Source organism: Myripristis murdjan, chromosome 22 (genome assembly GCF_902150065.1).
Source record: "Myripristis murdjan chromosome 22, fMyrMur1.1, whole genome shotgun sequence".
NCBI classification, from domain to species: domain Eukaryota; kingdom Metazoa; phylum Chordata; class Actinopteri; order Holocentriformes; family Holocentridae; genus Myripristis; species Myripristis murdjan.
The window spans coordinates 21,238,459-21,260,188 of NC_044001.1; the positions used below are offsets into that span (position 1 = coordinate 21,238,459).

A 21,730-nucleotide genomic window follows, 5' to 3' on the forward strand; every position below is an offset into this window, starting at 1 on the left:
GAGAGGAGGCTAAGAATCCATAGAAAGGTAGCTGTACTTTCTTATACTGTCTTGCATACTCTATAAATGTAATTGCACCAAAAGAGTAAATGATGACCAGTGTCCTGCGAAATAGCTGCCAGCCCCTTCCAGTACACATTTCCTAAGGCTCTGCAGTGTGCTAGAGCAGTTGCCTGGAGACAGGTCTGTACTGCAGTAATGTGCATGTTTGTTTGAGCACTTGTAATCTCTTGTATGTGAGTCAGACATGGACGGATGAACAGATATTACAGAGATGGACAGAAGTGTCTATGTCTGTACCAGCAATAATGTCTGAAGTGGAGAATTTATTTATCTTTGTGTCCTTATAGAGCTTATTAAACCCCTTGCTTCCCCCGGCATGCCTTTATTACAGCTGGTGCCATCATTATTTCTAAATACAGACCTTAATGTAAAGTGATGTGTCCAGAAATTTTGGGCAGACTTTCTTGTTCACTTTTGACTGCTACCCATGGCTGATTTTGTTTGTTTTGGTGCAGGCATGTATCTTTGATTGCATGCAAGTTTCTACAGAGCATGAAAAGAGACACACGTCGCAACACTGTCCACAAGATGTAGCTGTGTTAGATAGAATACAACCTTTACATTTTTAAGACAAAAAAGAACAAGTAATAATCTCTATACGTCAATTTATAAGATGGAACATTTTTGTGAATGTTGAAGTTGGAAAATCTGTAAAAAAATAAATGCATAATACTTAGCCTTTAGGGAAAAAATATGCAGTGTGGTAATTGTGTGATGTGACTTCAGGAAAATTCCAGCTGTGCTAAGCAAAATTGACTTTGGTAGTGTAGGATTAAGCACTGCTCATTATTAAGGTGAGACAAAGCAGCTGCATCAAGCAGCCAGAGCACTACCAAAAGAGAGACAGTCCTGCCTTGAAAATAACACTATGCGGAGGGGGAAGAATAAGTAATGTATAAATGTTGTAAAAAGGCCTTCTAAAATTAACTTATAGCTGCCCATTGCAAGCATATCTCTTTACAAAGAATGAGCTAGCCTAAATCTAACTAATCAACACTCAGTAACAAAATAAAGGGATGTAACAAATAGGGGTATGACGAGATCTCGTCCCACAAGATCTCGCAAGATTAAATCGTGACAGTATTTCTCGTTTAAGTGAAAAGCTGTCTTGCAGGCACAGGGCAGAAGCCTATCAGACTGTGAGCTATCCAAACTTCTATTTGTGACCTGTGGGGGCAGTAATGCGCCTTTGCAATGTCTAGTCTGCCAGAAACTGACAAGAAGAAGGAGAAGGAGCGCGTCAGCAGCAGCCCCACTCTGCAGTAGCGTATCGAGCGCAGCAAGAATGACGTCAGAGTCTGAAAATATCAGCATTGAAGATGCCCCCGCCACTTTTAAATCGTTTGCATCGCAGAATTTTGGGTACCCAGTGGAAATAATAAACAAATAAATAAAGAACATGACCATAGCTTAGGCTAGGCTGTGTAGTTGTAGCATGTTGTCAGTATCAGCTCATCCATGGATGCAATTTATAAAACATTTCACAATGCACCTGCATTGTTTTGTGACTGTTAAATTAAAAAAAAGTCGGTTTGTCCAGTCATACATTTTCTCATTTTAGTTTTTGTAAAAGTAATGTGAAAATATTGTCTCCTCTCGTTCTTGTGAACCCAATATCATGTATCGTCTCGTCTTGTGAGCTGAGTGTATCGTCACACTTCTAGTAACAAAAGAACAAAACAAAGCACAAGACAAATTGCATGCTTGACAGCCATAATATGCCTATCTAACCTACATAACCTATCCTACCCAGCAGTACCACCCTTAGAGTTTTGTCGAGAAAAAAGAATATGGTTTCCCAGGGTTAAGTATACTTCACTCGAGATGCTTAACACTTACAAAAAACAAAAAACAAAAAAAAAAAAACAGTGGGACGATTAATTATAGCTTTTAAGTTATTCATAAAAATCCTACTTTTGCTCCAGCTGGCTTGAAACTGCTGTTGAAGGTGAAGTAAGATACAAAGGAATCTAACCAAGAAAGAAAAGATTTTTCTGGTCTGGATTTGCGATCACAGATCTGATCGTAAGTGGTTACTGAAGATGCTTCTGAGACGTATGATAAAGTGTGACTGGCGATCTATCTCACCTGTCCACATGTTCTCAGATCACCTGACAGATGTTGACACCAACTTTCCGCCGGGTCACTCTACTCAAAGACTGTTGAAACAGTAAACAACAGTTTGAAAAACAGAAGTCCATTATACAAATTTACAATCTCTGACACAAACAGTTACCTGTCAGACACATTAGTAGTGTCCAAACCAGGGTCCTGAAATGAACTCTTTGGCTCACCTGCCAGTGGCAGGTAAACTGAGAAAATTTATCAGCCAAAAAAAATTTTTTCTTGCCATAAAACTGCATCATGAATTAGTTTCACTAAAAATATTTACCTCAAGTGACAATCCTTGAGTTTGATGTGTTGGCCCCCTTAATGGGTAGCATTTTTGTTGCATTGTTTGTATATTGGCCTTTTGACACCCTTGGCCTATCCATGTTCCTTAGCCTCATCTAAAAAATATATATAAATAACCCTTCCACCTGGTGCTCCGGCTGTTTTCTTTTTCAGCCATAACTGGTTGGGAGGCTCTGCAGCACTTGCCATGTTTAGCTTGTAGTTTTACTTTGGGTAAATGGTACACTCCAGTGCAAAGTAAAAGCATGAGGTTCTTGATGCTAACGTGAAATAAGGCTGAGGAAAAACAGCTGAAGATGACGAGATGAGTGGACACTGGGCAGCAGTGCGCTCTGTCTCTCCTTCTGTCCCTCTCCCCCTCTTTCTCTGTGTGTGTCTGTGTGGCTGTCAGAGATAGGATGTGAAAGGATTTATTTTTTATTTGGAGAAAAAGAAATTACCGGCCACCTGGCCAGTGACCCCAATTTATTTTTCCACCAAACCCCAAATTTACCCACATTTGGCACTGGCAGACCAATAGCAGTTCTTGCAGCCATGTCACCCTGCACTCAGTTTTAGTTTTTGGAGGGGTGCACATAAGCTGTGGCAGCACCTTCTCACAGAATTATAAATAGGACTTTATACTGGGCCACCTCACTGTGGCACAGTGGAATCAGCATGAATGATTGAGGTGTTTTTGATGGACTGTATCTACTGTATTTTGCTGGCTCCCAGCTATATTGCATGATTTTTGAGTGAAGTAACACATAACAGTTAAGACTTCTGTGATTTGCTGTTGGTATAAATGAAAGATGGTCTGCAGGCCTTGGAGATTATTTGAGATGTACATAATGAAAGATTGCCATTGGAAAATATGGTTGGCAACAGTGGCAAAAAACTGTTGCAGCTTGTATTTTTCAGCTTGTTATAAAATAGTCAAAGGATTGTTTTGAAAGTCTTATTTTAGCACATCTAGAGATGGTAATCCTGCCTGAATAGGTCTTCTGCTGTCCAAGTTACCAAGTAGTTATCCGTTTTTACCCTAAATAATGACTGCTTACTTTATTTGGTCAGTCTAACCCAGAGTATTTTTAAGATAGTTACTAAATATGCCTTTTTAAGATACATCCTGAGGTGATGTCCTCACTCTAAATGTTCACCCAGTAGACAATTTACTGTTATCAAAAGAAAACATCGTCTGAAAGGCACAGTAGCTTTCACTTCCCATGTACTGCTGATTAATGGTAAACTTTAAAGTTCACACAAGTCGTCATAATTGACTGTTTCTGGTCTCAAAAAAACAGAAAGTACTTTCAACACATTGGAAAGTGTTGTCAGTTCCCTGATGCAGAGCTTAGAGGTAACAGTGCAGTTCTTTGCTTTTCTTCAACCAATTTAAAGTACTGTGAATGTTTCCAGTTTCCAAAGTTTATGGCAGTGTACATTCTGGATGTTAGTCTTAGCCAATACGACTCCTGTATACATGCCAGCTGCTGCCTGCTGTGTAAGCTGCCTTTAATAACATTGTGTGTCAGTACTTTAATTTTTTTCTTTCAATTTGCATGAATTAAAAATGTAACTGAAAGGAAAACGAAAAACGAAATAACAAAATTAAAGTTTGAAAAATTAACATTGCCTCAGAAAAGAAATTCCTACAAAAAGGTAATCTGAGCACTAAAATAACAAGCAATGGTGATTGTCTCTGTTTAATAACCAGACAGCACCCACTGCAGTTGGGTAGCCACAATGATTTTAATGATAGAATTTAGTATTTTCTGAAAGTAAAACAAAACAAACAAGTTTTAATGATTGCAGAGGAGTTGATTTAAAAAAACAAAACAAACAAACAAAAAAAAAAAAACATAAATAAGGCAGTAAGTAGAAGAAAGAGTTGGTGCTCCATTTCTGTTGCTAGAACTTCAGCATAATTTTCTTCAGCTCATCTGCAATCATTTCTGTTGCTAGAACTTCAGCATAATTTTCTTCAGCTCATCTGCAATCATAGAAACTTGACAAGACACTCCCAACACTGGTTGTAACTAGGAAAATCACACAAGAAAATATTTAATTCAAGTGCTGACTGAAGCACTACTTAAAAAAGAAAACAACTTACTGATTCATGCTTTTGTGATCTACACTTTACTAACTGAGTAAGTGCAAACTGTGCAGGACTCCTGCAGAACCCAAAGAGTCCTTCCCCTTAAGCAGTGCATATTGCACACTGTTAACATGTGAACCAGCAAACCTCAGATCAACAAATACACAAAGCTGAGCTCTTCAATAGGTCTTTGTGATAACGTAATAAATTAACAGAAAAATGACTAAATTCAGATTTTCTTTTTAGCTATTCTTCAGTCAGATTTATTTTGACATTTCACTATTTGTTTGATGTACATATATTGGTCACAATTTAATTGGACAGTCTAGCTGTGATATTGAACTATCAAGCAGCTACAATGCATCGTAAAAAATGTTCTGAGTTTTGGATGATACAGTAATTGTGAAAATTAGTAGATATTCAGTGTTTAGGCGTTGGGGCTGAGGCTCAAAACAGGGTCATGTTAGGGTTAAAATGGGATCAGATTAGTGGGCACTTTCATTGTGGTTTTGTTTTTTGTTCTTTTTTTTTTTTTTTTTACATTTTCCACTGCTTTGATATTAATTGTGATAGCCTTTTCATGCAACCACCACTACTAAGTTGATATTTAAATTGTTTGCCTTACATCCCAGGCTCATTCACTTAGATTCAGCTCCAAAAGGCATAGAAAACAAATCCAGAGAACTCTAAATTGGCCAGGAAAGGTAATCCATCACTGTAACTGAGATTGCCAGTCACACTTTACATAATTACTTCAGAAACATATTGTAAGACTATGAACGTGCACATTTTGAAAGAGGTTCTCTTCACTCATGACATTTATGTGCACATTTGAAAACATCATGAGAGCCCAGACAAGACTAGAACTTACATTATTCTTCTTGTAAACTAATATAAAACATCTTGGTCATGCATATCTGATTTGCACATTGTGCTCCAAAATAAAACTCTTCACCAGACACATTGAGATGGACCTCTGTCAGTGACAGTCATGGCTTAAGACTGGTGTAGCCATCTGTTATTCAAGGAATACCTTGCAATATCTAGACAGTGTTTGTTTTCAAATATCTGCTTTGAATAAATGTAAAGATGAGAAAAAATAGCATATGTCTATTGTGGTTAAAAGAATTGCAAAAGGATGTGTAGTTATATATAACACTGATGTTGTCATAAAAGTGCCAATTGAAATTGAGATTTAGTTGCCTAGTCTGTAGAGATGTCAGCAAACACTTTGTTGGACATTGTTTTTGTGACCTGATAGTTACCCTCATTAAACTATGGAAATAAAGCATGTTTGTCAGTGGTGCTATTCTTACTGACTGATCAGGAATTGCTGATTTTCTGAACCAAAAAGATGAGCCATGTGAATCATTTTAAGTTGTAGTAGTAGTGGGCTTCCCAAGTGGATTTTCCAATGGAGAGGATTTGAGAACATTTAAATTGCAAGCCCTAAACGAATAAATGCCATTGTAGTCTAAGGCTTTATATGACATATTATACGCTCTGCTCTGTTCATTTCAATTATAATACTGCTGATGTTCTCACCCACTGCTCTCATTAATTGGACTTTGATTGATGATTTGATGCGCATTTGCATTTTGATATTGGTCAGTGTTGTTTCTCTTACTGTCTGTATTCTTACTGGCATGCCAAAACAACAAGTGATACTTATAGGATCCTCCACCCACATGTTTTTGTCTCTTACTTGTGAATAGCGGTAAGCTTTCTACTGGTAAGGCTCCTCGACATTTAACTTAGACTCACTGAGATGGAAGGTTGTAAATAGGCCTCTCTGAGTTTCCAGTTAATAATCTCTCAACTTTCACTGATTCACAGCATTTCAGATTGTAATAAGGTTATTCAGAGAAGCCTCAGCAGTTAGGCTGTAGCTGCTGACAGCTATAGGGCCCTGTTTCTTCCTTTTACGATGCCATCATAGCAGGCCTCAGCAGACACAAACACCACATGCCTGTCTTTGGGTACCTTTGCCTCTCATTGGGGTTATTTAGAGAGATTCTTCCACTGTTTCAGGGCTACATGAAGTTTTTAGGTATTCCAGTAGATAAAATGATGGAGGATGAAGACTGATCCAGCTCGTAGTTGTGAATTATCCACAATATGTTTTAGTGTATCGAATTAAACTATATGCATTACATTGCCATAATGAAGCTTGTAAATTCTCACTTATAAGTTGGTCATTATTCATTTTTTTTCTGCCATCAGTATCTTGTTTTCATGAACATTTCTCATACTCATACTTTGAGTCATATGGTGATTGTTTCATCTGTTGGACTCAGCTATGCATAGTTTAAATTCATACACAAGGATCCCAGTTAGTGCAGTTGAACTGGAGTGGTGGCATCTGTTTGAAGAGTTCTATGTATGGTAGTGTTGGCTGATAACTCAAATATATCAGGAAGCGGCTGAGAGCTCAATCTGTCACTGGTCTTTTTTCTTAATTTAAAGCTCTTTATTTTGGTTTTGATTTAAACGTATCCCTCATCACATGTTTAAGGCGTCAAGTGTCAATTGAATGCGTACCACAAATAGTCACACAGGAACATACAGCATGGGGCTTTATTCAGCTATGTAGGTATACATCTCTATATTCAGCAGTAGTCTTGCTTTTGTGTATACATTGCCAGTCATCCACTGATGGGCTGACAGTGGACATTTGGACATATTGCCCAACTTTAATGCTATGTTCTTGTATTAAATGTGATGACTGGAAACTGATTAGACACAATTGGAGTGGTGCAACATAGACATCACAGAGAGCAAATTTTAGTGTTATGACTAAGGTGAAGAAACTATTTATTTAAAGGTATGGACACCATTCGTAGATTATTGATAATACCACTCCTGTTGATAGAGAGACAGAGTGAGAGAGAGTTTGTTCAGCAACAACGATGGAGAGGATGAAGGCTGATCTAAATGGGTAGCTTTCATTTGTTAGCTAATAGCTTAGCCTAAATGAACCCTGTAAGCCATCTCTGTGTAGTATGGGATATAGCATACCTGCTGTAGATGAGGATGGGACTGTGAGTAGAGCAAAGCAGTCAAAAACCACATTTCTGCATGTCTATATTGTGCTTGCAATGAACACTATCTTTGCTGACTCAAGTAAAATGGACCCAAACTTTAGAACGTTTTAACTCTGTCCACCATGACCTCTGTGTCTTGGTGGCAGAGCTACATAACTATGCTCTAAAAAAATAAACATTTTATTGACTAATTTCCCCTTTTTACACACAGTAAGGGCTGATCACATTTCAGGTGATACCCTTCAAAACAATATTCGATATCCCCTCTTGCTGTCAGCCATGGGATTTGTGTTTTCAGCTTTTGTCTTTCTGTAACGTTTCTGCTGTCGCCACCTCGTTCAAGCGGGGGAAGCTGCACATGACCTGGCTGATTTCAGTGCTTAAAGAGTGCCAATCCACCTACCCAGCACACTGAGAGCATATTTGACATTTAAAAACAGTGCAGCCAGAGAGACAGGACCACCCCTCCCCATGACTGGAAAGCACAAAATGTAAACACGCAAAGTCAAAGATAATCACCTGATGCCCGCAGTTTCCTCATCAATAGGGGGCAGTTAGGAATTGGAAAATACCAGCTATGTTAGAATGAATTAATGCAACAGAAATACAGATAGCAGCACCATTTGCTCTGGAGCTTATCAATATTTTTTTAATGACCAGTCAGAAACTGGTGCCGATTTAATACCGGTTCACTATGTGTTCATGTTGTTCACCCATAATTAACACATAGGTAACATGCATTCAGTGGATGTGCAACACATGCAGTGCAGTGCGTTTGCAATGAATCAATGCAGCAGTAACATACACTCAACTGAAATGAATGAACTTTGATTCCAGATTATTTGATTCTGTATTTGCCTGACATGACAGCTATGGATCTTTTTTTCATCCCACTACACTTCTTTCCTTTAGATTGCCAAAGCAATAAGGGAGACGAGTATTTGTGTTACCAAGTCCCTCCTGTTCTCATTGGTCGCTGTGTGATGAAAGGCTGCATTCCTTGTTAGTCTGTAGCCTGTCCTTTCACTCCATCTACTGGCAGATTAATGAATTTTTAGAACCCTAGCTCTCATTAAAATTGGCCTGAGTCGATTCTTTATTAGCAGTCATTATTTTGTTTTAACAGATGTATCTAAATTAATTATTCTACTTGTAGACATTGTAGGGGTTGAGAAGGATGTATTGAGCGCTAGTGTTTGAATCCAATTGCATGGATGTTTTGCTTTCTTTATTTAGGCTAATTCATTCTGAATGTGGGTTCACACAGAGACTATACAAGTTGTTTCATACATAGATATGCAATGTATAATCCTTTTATTGTTTGCTTAGTGCTTATGCACGTCTTAGTTTGTATAACCCAGCACAAATATTTATGTTGATTCATCCCTCCCTAGAGGTAAATTAACATGAAATGAAGATGAGCTCTCAGATTTCTATGGTAAAATAAAATGTCTGTGTTAAGTATTAACAAGAAATGTTTAGGATTTGGATTAGAGAAATTTACCAGAATGAAACCTCTCCGTTTACATGTGACAGCAGAGTGGATTTATATTTTCAGTTGAAAACCGTCTGATGGCATTCATGGGCAAGCCAGTTATTCCACACTGATAGAGAAGTTGGAGCGTGGCTCACCGTAAAATCATATTGAGAAATAAAAACCTGGCCCTGTAGGATTTTCAAAGGAGACACTGTTCAATGCTTCAAACCATGACTCTCCACAAACACCCACTGAAGAGTGACTAATAGAATGGTTGATTGAAAGCTGATCAGAATTGGAATTGTTTTTCAGTATGTAGTGGTTCTGGCAGCTTGTGGTGGTCCAACACCATAGAAGAAGAAGAAACTTTGCTTTAATGTGTCACCTGTCTATACATGTTTAAATTGATTCGGTGCAAGCATGCAGTTACACTATTGAAGTTCATATTGCTGCTGCCTGCCCTGCCTGTCTGTTGTTTCACTGCACACAGTCATAATATCTCTTTGTTGAGTGGCCAGTAATGGTTCCCTATAGGTTTAGCACAGTTTTTGATTGACTGTATTTACAAATGGGCTCTAAGTGTGACCAGGAGTGTTAGAGCTCAAAGGCAGAAAATTCAGTTTCAAATGGGAGGGCGCACCACTTTGTTTACTAATGTTAAGGATGAAGAGTAGGAAGGATAACACCCCTCAGCTTCATGCCAAGACTAATAATCTATAGAATTCATGTAAAATGCCTGTCTTGCGTCTAATATGTTGATCTTATATGTTCTCGAAATAATAAACAATTGAGTGAAATGCTCTTATATTTTGGGATATGATGCGTTAAGGAGTTGTCCTGAACTTCCGAGGCATTTCTAAGTTATATTTTTTCGAGAATTGAGTGGCATTTATTTTTTGCCACATCATAACAAGGTGGGGTTCCCTGGCCATTGAAACTGCATAGTCCACATATCAGTGATTTATAGACTGTTTGATCAAATTTAGGGTATATTTTTAACTGCCATCTGAATTATTTAAATCTTGGCACATTTGGTAATTTTCCTTGGTGTTATGAAATTAATGTACTGTATATTTGTTTGAGGTGTAATCAGGGAGGCAGAAATGGGAGACAGAGTAGAGAGATGTTAAAGGATTTATATACCGGCTGACCAATAAATTTGATCTTGGCATTATCTGTGCCATGTATCCCAGTGCTGACATCCTGCTAGTGAAAGGCCAATTGCAGCTGATACTGTGTTTTCCTATCTGTCAGAGTTTGATCTACCATAAATGTGACAGTCAGTTCATGAATGATGTTTCATTCAAAGAGTGGGCAAGTTTTTATAGTGAAACTCCTCCCTGACAGGTTGTTCTCACTTTCTATATTACAAATCTGTACGAACCCCAGCCAAAAATAAAAATTCTCAGCCACATTTTTTTTTCTTTTAGTTGAATTGGTTAACAAAATCAGACAATTTGATAGTCAAATGGAGTTTTCTGTTATGCATTATGATGGGAAGTGCTTGGGTCTGTTTTCATTTTCACTCCAGTCAGTGGCATTGATAGGCAGAAGACATCACAAATTTAGATTGTAAAATTTTAATGCCAACCTGGGAAATTTCACATCCCACTGCATTCACATGGTAACATAACTACTATTGACACTTTCACTTGTGAAGAACTTGTTGCCTTTTGTTTCGAGTTCTGCTTTTTGAAACCCGATACTTGAAACATGAGTGGTTTTGACCAAAGATCAATGGATTTTCGTTTCTCCTCGCTAGGGTTTTGTCTAACAGAGCTGCTGCTGGTTTAATGTTTCTGCATTGTGATGGTTCTCTCCCATGAGATGCTGCATTTCTAGGCAGATCTCACAGAATGTGTTCTCTTTGTTTGCCTTTTACAGTTCTACAAGCATGTTGTCCAGAGTGTGGAGAAGTTCATACAAAAGGTGAGTTGTATTATCACTGAAGTACTCATTCTCATCTAATGTCAGTAGAGCAAAATATTTGGGGGAAAGTATAATGTTCATATCAGCGTGGAATGTTTACTCTAACAAACCTCTGAAATTGCCTTTGATCTGTTCTGAAACATCTTGACCATTTATCAAAAAATAAATTCATGGACTGCCTTGGTGTTGGTGGAAAATGTTCTCTTTAACCTTTTGAAAAGTCGTATGGCAACCTTTGCACTCCATTTCTGCGTTAACAGTGCAAACCAGAATACAAGGTCCCAGGGCTGTACGTCATTGACTCCATCGTCAGGCAGTCACGGCACCAGTTTGGCACAGAGAAGGATGTCTTCGCTCCGCGCTTCAGCAAGAATATCATCGGAACTTTCCAGCACCTCTACCGCTGCCCCTCAGATGATAAGGTCAGACAGTTTTTACTTATTATGTTCCTGGTTTGGCCTCTAGATACTATGCTTGTGCATTAGTTACATAATGTAATGAAAGTGGTCTGCGGTTGATGAATTCATTTTGATGTACTGTATTTCACTGTTTTTCAAGTAGATTTTGTTCATGTAGATGTGGGAGGTGGGTCTAATGATGGTTACTGCTCAGCTGCACTGTCATAGTTCAATAATGGCTTTTATTTGGACATACATGGACAACTGTCCAACTGTAATTTATTTATTTTTTGTTACAGATTTATCTTATCAGCCAGTATAATGTAGTTGATTTTATACATTTATCTTTCAGTGGGGCCATTTTTTTGGTTATGGAGCATCTCCACAACAAAGTTAATGTAAAGGAAACACTGCTGATGACTACTTTTCTGTCTTTTTTTTTTTTTTTTTTTTTCTTCAGAGTAAGATAGTGCGAGTGCTCAACCTGTGGCAAAAGAATGCTGTCTTCAAGAGTGACATCATCCAGCCTCTGTTGGACATGGCTGCAGGGCTTCCCCCACCCAGCGTCACCCCTGTCATGCCAAGCAGTGCTGCCCCGGTCAACAACACTACACCTGGTCAGTCAGATCACACACATAAGCTAGATGGTGGGACACCAAGCATAATACTGATATTATGTGGTTATATTCTTGTTTTGATGCTAAGCCCTTGTTCCAACAAAGATAATATTTTTAAAGACAACAATACTCCTGTCTCTGTGTACCCAGGTACACCAGCCACCCCGGCCACCCCTGCCAACATAGTCCAGAGTCTGCCTGACTGGGCCTCGCAGATCTCCAACACAGACACTGTGGCTGCTGTGGCCCAGATCCTACAAAGTCCTCAGGGACAACAGGTCAGTATTTATGCCCACCCACTCTCTGTTACTCAACTATTTAAACTGAAATGCCTGAATTTTATACATAAATCCAGCAACATTACACCTCCACTGAGACCGAACCTTTTAAATTTTTAAATAGCACTCTGCTATTTGTGGCTTATGTAAGTTGCTGTTGGAAATGTTTGTAAATTGTGTGTGATATCACCTTTTGTAGCTGCAGCAGCTGGTGCAGAGCCTGCAGATGCAGCATCAGAAGCCCCAGCCTTCCCTGCTGCAGGCTCTGGACGCCGGACTGGTGGTGCAGCTACAGGCCCTGACAGCCCAGCTCACTGCTGCCGCCACTGCCAACAGCCTGAACCCCCTGGAACAGAGGGTTTCCTCCTTCAACAAGGTAATGGTATGGTCAACTGCATGTTGCAGCTACATGAAATGCAGTTGTATTTGTATAACAGGATGAATCAGCTTGTTTCTGTTTGTTTGTTTGTCTATCCATCACACATAATATACTAGACATAGCTGATTGTATTTTTATAAAACTTGGACAAATAATACATCTCACCGCAGCATTACAGCCTTTTGTTTGTATAATTGTATGTATTTGAGTTTAAAACTCTTCTAGTATTTTTGTCACATTTTTTCTGTACTTCATGCCTGCTTATCTGAATATTTTGTGTGTTTGTTACAGAAACTTTTAGGCCAGTTTGATTTTGGGAATGATTCTGAACGTGGTGAAGATTCTAAAAAAGACACTGCATCATCTCAGCTGTGAGTATGACTCAGTCCTTCCTTTCTCATAATGTCTTTTGTCATCAAACACTGTTATTTTCCTCAGCACTTGTATCTATCTCACTGAGCTGTTGACCCCTCCAGGCCCATGGTGTCAGAGTCCATCAACAGCTCACTCTTCCACCAGCTGGCAGAGCAGCTGCAGCAGCAGAACCTTGAGCAGTTCCAGAAACAGCTGCTGGAGCACCAGCAACACCAGCAGAAGGTAGGGGGTAGGGGTATGGGGGGCACACATCAGCAGAAGGGTTCGCACTAGTTGTATCATCCCATTGCACCTGATCTCTGTGACAGACAGAAATGCTGTGGTGAGGCAAGAGAAAATAGTTGTTTATATCCGATCATCCCTTAATATGACAACACTGGACCTTGTGTCCCTTTTTTTTTTTAAAGTAAAAATTACACAGCACGTATTTTGATCTTCTCCTACCAGTCTATGAGCATGGAGGGACAAGACTCCATCTTTGGGACAGAGAACTCAGTCACAACCGCCCAGAGCAGCAGCCAGCCACAGCTTTCTGAGCAAGAGAACAAGTTGGATGACTCCATTGACAACCAGCAGCAGGTATGAATGGCCTTTAGGCTCTACCCAGTCTTGCCTAGGTAGCAATAATTTATAAATGTTTATATTGAGGATGTTTTTTGATTTCAGTATGTCTGTAATGTGTGATGTCATTAAATTATAGTTTGAATTAGGATGCAGTATCACCTGTGTGTGATTTGCCTCGCCACAATACCACACCTTGTGTTCCCAAGCAGGAATACATCTAATGGCCCTGTTTTTTAGGACATGGATCTGGATGAGGGCCCAGATGGCATGGAGGAAGAGATCTTTGAGGCAGAAGAGAAGAAGACTGCCAGCACACGCTCCAGAACTCGCTCCAGGTCACGCTCCAGGTCAGTCTGTCCTTTTTTTTTTTTTTTTTATGGGTGGGGTGGGGTGGGGTGGGGGCATCTGGCAGGGATACAGCTCTTATATCTGGATTGTATCCAGTTTAGCCCAAATGTGTTATGCTGTGAACTCCTGCAGATCAACTTAGCTCTACTTTCAATCAGAGGAGTTAATTAGAGCAGTTATTATTTGGCTATTCAAGCTTGTCATATTAGCTTGCTGTACTCCTTTAATTTCACTGAACGCAATCAGCCTGGTAATTCAAAGTAATGACTTCTCAAAGTGGACAAAGATTAAGCCTAATTATGCACTGTAAATAGGCATTGGTGCTCAGACTGAGCAGGCCTGTGCTGCTCAAGTGTTTATGCTTTATATCCTGTCAGTACTACTTCTGGGAAGGATTTTCATCAAGTTGTCGTGTCCTCTTCTTAAGGTCACCCAAAAGGAGAAGGTCCAGGTCCCGCTCTGGCTCACGGAAACGAAAGCACCGCAAGAGGTCACGCTCACGCTCCAGAGACCGCAAGAGGAAATCATCACGGTCATACTCCAGTGAGAGACGTGCCCGAGAGCGAGAAAAAGAGAGGCAGAAGAAAGGACTCCCTCCTATACGATCCAAGACACTCAGTGGTAAGTGAATATCATTAATTTAGTTGCATTAACTATTGCTGGCTGTTTATAAACTACTTATGTAAATTCCCTATCACCGAGATAACCATTCTCTCATTTTTGTACTATTGGCAACTAATGATTTCGATTTCTATTATTCTAACCCAGTGTGCAGCACAACTCTGTGGGTGGGCCAGGTGGACAAGAAGGCCACTCAACAAGACCTGACAAACCTGTTTGAAGAATTTGGTCAGATAGAGTCCATCAATGTGAGTAAACCTCCCCACTTGTCAACCTTGGTCTCCAAGCAAGACTCCCCACGTAGCCCCTTATGTTGTTAACAGGCTGTATAACCTCTTAGATCATCTATCTTTTGACTCTCAGTTTCTCATTACTACATTGTCATCTTACGTTGTTATTAAATTGTCTGGCCTGTTTCTGTCATGGTGTCCCACACCGCCATCACCACTGCCTTTTTCATCCTTTGTTCTTCATGTCCTCTGTGCTTCCCTTTTTCATTTTCACATTTCTGACCTTAACCATCAGTTACTCCTTTTTCTGTCACTATCCATTTTATTTTGATGTCTCTCTGTTTATGAAATTTGTGTGCATCTTTTCAGATGATCCCTCCCAGGGGCTGTGCGTACATCTGTATGGTCCACAGACAGGATGCCTACCGTGCCCGCCAGAAGCTCAGCACTGGCTCCTTTAAGATTGGCTCCAAGGTCATCAAGGTACAGGACACCTATATGATTTGATTTCCTGGGTTCCCAGTCTATTTGTCCACTGGCTACCATTAAGTGAAATGCTGTTGGCTTTTTTCATTTACCCTGCCTCAGAGACTTTAACTGTCCAAGCACATACGTCCTTTTATATTCAAACAAATGTCTTTGAAATGTTTTTTTTTTGTTTCCTTGACATTGCTGTGTATTTATCTGGTCCAGATTGCATGGGCCCTGAACAAGGGGGTGAAACAGGAGTACAAGCAGTTCTGGGATGTAGACCTGGGCGTCACCTACATACCCTGGGAGAAGGTTAAGCTGGACGACTTAGACGGCTTCGCTGAAGGGGGCATCATTGACCAAGAGACAGTGAACGATGGTGAAAATAGACTCACACACCAACTTTTAACTTCTTTAACACAAGTATTAGGTTCATTGACTCAGCAGTAAAGCTTGCCTCATGTATAAGTAGGACACACAGGCTTGCTTGCACACACAATGAAAACATAATGCAAATAACCAAATTCAGACACTTCCTGGAATTTGATTATCTAAGTGGCTTTGTTTCCCACTCTATTCCTTCGTTTGTTTGTTTTGTGATGGTAATACCCCAAATCCTTTAAGAAATCCCATTGAAAACACACCCCCAACTTGACTGAAAGATGAAGATTGAGATGCAAAAACATGGCTAAGCTCTCCAACACAAACAAACAAAGTGGATGAATGTTTTAACCATGTGTTTTTATCTACTTCTCTGTCTCTGCAGAGTGGGAGGCGGCCAAGAATGCTGAGCCAGCCAAAGAAGTTGCAAGCCAACCAGCAAGTGCTGAGGCTCTGGCAGCTTCTAACACCCAGCCTGAGGCCTACAACCAACAGGTCACCATGATGCCTGTACAGGTATGGAGGAGGATCTAACTCAAAACAGTGGATGGAGTGAGAATACTAGAATGTAAAATATATTTATACTGTCACTTTCCCTCTTATTTTCTTTGAGCTTCTAACACTCAGTGGTGTCAAACCTATCATATCTCTTCCTGTGGGTAAATAGCTGCCATTCTGCAGTGTGCTCCACCTTGTTAATGTTTACACCCGGGTCCCCCCCTTCCTGAAACTCTTTGCTTTAATGGGCCAACTGAGTGAAGGCAGGATGTATGGCCATTGTTTGTTCATTGGCAGACCAGAGGTGGAGCTGGCTCCATGAGAGGGCAGACAATTAAGACTGAAATCATTCTTTATCTCTGAAAATGTGTACCAACCTTTGTAAGAGGAATATAGAAACAACTTGCTGATGAGTGTTGGCTTCTTCACAGTAAGATCAAGTGAGCCATTTCAACTTGGGCTAACTCAAAGTGAAAATTCCATTTGGCACATCATCATAAAGTGGAAGTGGTAGAAGAGGAATAAAATGTTTGATCGGTATCTTTTCACTGACCCCAAGCTCTTATCATTGCTCTTATCCAGCTGCCAGTGGCCCAAGCTGTCCCAGCTGCAGTTGGTCTGGTGCCTCCCTCCTTCCCTGTCTCAATGGGCATACCCCCACCAGGCTATGGGCCACCACCTCCCTTCATCAGGGCTGGCTTCAACGCCGCACAGCCTCCCCCAGGTAAACACCACAAACTGAGACAGGTGACAATAAAACTTTAAGAAATTCACAGGCTAACTCAAGTATACTTCGTGTTGTACAGGTTTCATGCAGGCAGCACAGACAGCAGGCATGGCCTCAGCACCTACATGTAAGTATTCATGAACAGTGAACAACATTAAATGATGGAAAGAAGTTAGCATTTATTGTCTTGGAATTCTGCAGTCTAATTTATACTCTTGTACCACCTGTAGCTCTGGTGCAGCCTTCGATTGCATCCAACCAAGAAAATGTTAAGGAATCACCATACAGCGCGATGATCCCTCCCACCAGCACTATTCCTGGCAGCTTCATGCCCTCAGCCATACCCGGAGCAGGTGTCTTCAATCCAGTGGGAGTCCAAACTCAGCAAGCCGCCAATGACAAAACACCGCAGGTTTCCGAGGGCATGGATGCTGCGGCAGAAATCACATTGCAAGGTAGGGCAATGTGGCACTTACCACTGGATTTTTAGTTTGAAGTAACTTTGATTACATTTGTGGAGTTTATGTGTGGTGATTCAGGCTGCTCTCAAAGAAAAATTAAAACCTATTTTTTCTCCCCCAGGCATGCAAAATGCAGTGCGTAGTGGCATGGGGCTTCTTGGCATGCATCCTGCAACTTCCCTGTCACACCCCCTGCACCAGTCTGGTCTGTCTGGACAGCGGATGCCCGGCCTGCTACCTCTGGATCTGCGGCCAAACCTCCTCCAACCTGGGGCTGGGGCCCGCTTCCCTCTCCTTATGCAGCAGGGCCTGTCTCAGCAGGCCAGTGCCCTCCTAGACACTTCCATCCAGGCCCAGGCCCGTGCCAGGGCCCCCTTCCCCCAGTTGGACCCATTCAACAGGGCCCCCAACCCACCCAATGACAACTTACCCAAGACTGAGGATGAACCCTCCTCTGGGGCCGATGAGGGCAAGGACCAGGACTACCGCTTCCCCCCACCAGAGAAGCCAAGCACAGGGCTCCTGAGGACCCCTCCACCAGAGCATCGGGAGCCCCTCGGTAGTGGAGGCGCAGCTCCTCTTTCTGGTGGAGGAGGCAGGCCTGCCCTGCTCCAGACCCCAGGGACTCAGCCAGCGAGAACCAGCCTAGTGGGACGACTACAGGCCCTGGCAGGATTTACTCCTGATAGCCGCTGGAGCCAGACCAGAGGCGATTTTGATGAACGAGACAACATGCGAGGAGGCCCGCAGGCTCCTGGAGGTCCAAAAGGCTTCCAGGAGGAGCGACCTTCCCCTGGGCAGAACTTCCCTAACCGCTTTGAGAACCGTCCCGGGGCAGCAGGAGGAGCAGCCAGTGCTTCAGGTGTTGCTGGTGTTGGGGGGCCACAGGCCTGGAATCGTAGTGGTGCCTCTGCAGCACCTTTTGATGATGACCATCAAGATCTAGATGACCGCAGACGCCCATGGGACAGGCAAAGAGATAGAGATGAGAGAGATTTTGATTTCAGGAGGGAGATGAATGGAAACCGCCACAGCCGCGAGAGAGAGCGCGAGAGAGAAAGAGAGAGGGAGCGCGAGAGGGAGAGAGACAGGGATAGAGGTCGCGACCGCACCCGAGAACGTGAACGAGAGAGAGACCGGGACAAAGAGAGAGACCGTGAGAGGGAGCGTGAACGTGGAAGCTGGACACCTCTCCTCCCTCTACCCACACCCCTGCTTCCAACTCCACCCCTTAATCCCAATCTAACCCTGAACCAAGGCAAACTGCTGGCCCCGCTCAAATTAAACCCCCAGATTCAGCCCAGATTCCAGTCCCCGCTTCTGCCTCAAACTCAGGCCAAACCACCTCTTAACCTGGGTCTGGGTCCGCCACTGCTTCCGGTTCCAACGAAGTCTCCACCTCCAGCACAGGGCCAAGGGGCTGTGCCTGAGTCCCAGTCAGAACCCCCAGCCCAATCTCAGACTTTGTCTCAGGCTCAGTCACCACCCATGGCCCAGTCACCACTCAAGACAGAGCCTCAGAGCTCATCAACTGAGGCCTCTTCCGAGGCCCAGTCATCTCCACTTGAGCCCCCTCCATCCATGCCATCACTAGCCCAGGGTGCAGCCCAATCCCCCTCCGAGGCCATGGCCTCTCACCCACATGCTGACACCTCAAGCCAAGCCTCAACGCTTGTTTTGGCCTCATCCCAGGACTCACCAGTGGCCTTCCCACAAGCTGCTGGCCTCCCTGAAGAGACTACTGACTCTCTGGAGGAGCAGGAGAAACCACAGAAAGATCAGGATGAAACACAAGAGGGACCCTCCCCACCTCAGCACCAATGGGTCAATGGACCTGGGATGGACAATAGTGTTGTGGCTGAGCCCACACCCGAGCCCTCAGCAGAGCCCACTCCAGAGCCCTCCCCTGATCCCATGTTGGAACGGGCTCCCTCACCTTCCCTCTCAGCCACCCCCACCCCCATAATGTCACCAGCCCCAGCATCAAACCCAGAGGAATCCCAAAGTGAATCAGAGCAGCAGCAGCAGCAGCAGCAGCTTGCCTCCCCTAAGGACGAAAACAATGAACAGAGTCAGCCCACGGAGGAAGCTGAGAGTCAGCCAGTGGTTGACACTGACACAGACACTGAGGGGACATAATCATCACTCAGTAGGTAAAAGATCATTTTGTAAAGTTGTCTCTTCTTCTCTGTACTCATGTCAGCAAACCACCACCACACGGGACATGGCGAGTACTGACTCACACCTATTAATGTCTGATAACTAATAACAAATGATTTTATCTCTCACAAATACCAGTGTACTTCAATAGATGGCTCACTAGCTGATTTATTGGTAGATAATTTTGTTTGTATTTTATTTCGTTTTTCCTTTTTTTTTAAGTTGTAATGCCACCCCACCCATTTTAATTAACCTAAGCTTGGTGAATTTTAATGAATTGCCTGCCAAAATGTTTCAATTGTATATGGGGGAAAAGAGCTTTGACCTTCCTATGGAAGAGAGTAAGGAATCCTGGCTGTTCCAACAATGGATCGAATCCAGTTATACACAGTACTTGAAAACAGCAGTCGCTGGCCCGTTTCTGTCTTTTCTTCTTTTTAAAATGCTGCTGCAAAGTTTTAAATGAATGCTTTTGTGGTGTCCAGTAATGCTTCCTGTTTCTAAGCAGAACCAATAGCCTACATGCAGTGAGACCAGTACAGCTGCTTACAAATGGGAAAAAGGAACATTTAAAATGATGAAAACATGACAATGTTGTATCCCCAAAATAAATGTCTGTGATTTGTTTCTCATAATTCAGTGAACAGCAAAATTACATGCCAGGGGGGAGAAAAAGAAAGAAATGAACAGAGGGATAATCTGGATGTCGGGTGCATATTGTTTTAGTTTGAAATAAACATGCTTTGTTTGTTTAAACACATGCTTTAGGACTGTGTTTTCTGACCCAGGACCAGTGGAAACTAAGACCGCTTTACAGACTTGTACACATTTTGTGTTGTTACAACAGTCGATTTGATGTTCTCGTAACTGAAGTTGCTGCTTTACCATCCATCCACCGAGCACTTTGTTGGATGCAACCGTGGGACTTGTAGTTTTTAGTTTTTGATGACTTCAGCCTGTATGTTTCCCTAAGCTTTTGCCGGGTGACTGTTGAGGATGGGATTGTGCCTTTTTGAATGGATTTGTTGTTCATGATGCCACCCAACACTACTGTGCGATATACACCAGACCTTGCGACTCAATTTCAGACAGCTTTATGACCAGAATGCTTCCTGTACAGAGAATTAACTGGCCTACCTTTTGAAGGGTAGCTGGGCAGTTTGTACAGCACTCACCTGCAGGAGAAAAAGTCTACATACTCCATAGTTATGTGCATGCAGGCCTGTAGCCATGTTTCAACCTTCTTGTCTCTTGTTCATTTCATACCTGTAGTGCTTTTCTGTTGAGACATAGCCTACTACTACTTCTACTACTACTAGCAAACCATAGTCTGCTGTTCTCTCAGACCAAATGTCCACTACAGGAGATGTGATGTTGAATAAAAGTTGAAGGTTCATCAGATTGTTTTACCCCCTCTTATTGTCATAAATCCTGGTCGAGGTTGATCAGGCAACTTCTCGCACCACACAATCACACTAATTTTAAACTCGAGCAGCATGGAACTGAGATGATTTGAAATTATACCGGATCATAACACCGTAACGTCTTTGATCTCGCACACACACACACACACACACACACACACACTCACACATATTAGCAATGCAGAAGACTAATGTATCAGTTGTGTGTTACACCTTGGCCACATGCATAAACAATGCACACACACAAAAACCATGTGTACACCATGCGAAACCAGAATGTTCACACCTCACACTTTTTTTTAGACCATTCGCACGTTTTCCTAGAGCGATATAAGGGTGATGTGATGAGGTGAAGATGAAATATAAGGTGAGAGATGGAATCTTTTAAACATTTTATAGGTTGATGACCAGCTACGCTGATTGTGTGCTTTTATTTATTTATTTATTTATTTTAATGTTTACAGATTTGTAAAATCCCAGTCAAATGTACATTTTTAAGGTAACATTTAGTAATTTTGTGTAATTCATTTTATCATTTTAATTTACATTTACAAGTCAGGGCCAGCATATTTTTTTAGCTGTTTATTCTTTTTAATTTATCCTTAGTTGTGACACATCTTGTAATGTCAGTTTAGATATGAGCGCTACAAACTAATTGATACATTTGAGATATCACTCAATGATTTAGGCCAATGTGATGAATTAATTATATGGACAGCTGTGTTTAATGACAGCTGTTCTGGCTGTCGGAGAAGTCGACGGCAAAACAGTGAAACATCTGTGAAACGACACT

General features: G+C 41.7%; 1 protein-coding gene across 1 annotated transcript in view; it reads left to right on the top strand.

Moving 5' to 3' along the window:
* scaf8 (SR-related CTD-associated factor 8) overlaps positions 1-20,914 on the top strand; it is a 34,915-nt gene extending 14,001 nt beyond the window's left edge. The window contains exons 3-20 of the mRNA XM_030044181.1: positions 10,961-11,005; positions 11,266-11,427; positions 11,864-12,020; positions 12,171-12,298; positions 12,498-12,674; positions 12,969-13,048; positions 13,154-13,274; positions 13,500-13,631; positions 13,854-13,963; positions 14,392-14,585; positions 14,733-14,833; positions 15,185-15,298; positions 15,509-15,665; positions 16,053-16,183; positions 16,748-16,889; positions 16,972-17,019; positions 17,123-17,347; positions 17,475-20,914. Of these exons, the coding sequence (XP_029900041.1) occupies positions 10,961-11,005; positions 11,266-11,427; positions 11,864-12,020; positions 12,171-12,298; positions 12,498-12,674; positions 12,969-13,048; positions 13,154-13,274; positions 13,500-13,631; positions 13,854-13,963; positions 14,392-14,585; positions 14,733-14,833; positions 15,185-15,298; positions 15,509-15,665; positions 16,053-16,183; positions 16,748-16,889; positions 16,972-17,019; positions 17,123-17,347; positions 17,475-19,492 (4,242 nt within the window). The 3' untranslated portion in view covers positions 19,493-20,914. The remainder of the gene's footprint in view (positions 1-10,960; positions 11,006-11,265; positions 11,428-11,863; positions 12,021-12,170; positions 12,299-12,497; positions 12,675-12,968; positions 13,049-13,153; positions 13,275-13,499; positions 13,632-13,853; positions 13,964-14,391; positions 14,586-14,732; positions 14,834-15,184; positions 15,299-15,508; positions 15,666-16,052; positions 16,184-16,747; positions 16,890-16,971; positions 17,020-17,122; positions 17,348-17,474) is intronic.
* The last annotated feature ends 816 nt before the right edge of the window (positions 20,915-21,730 follow it).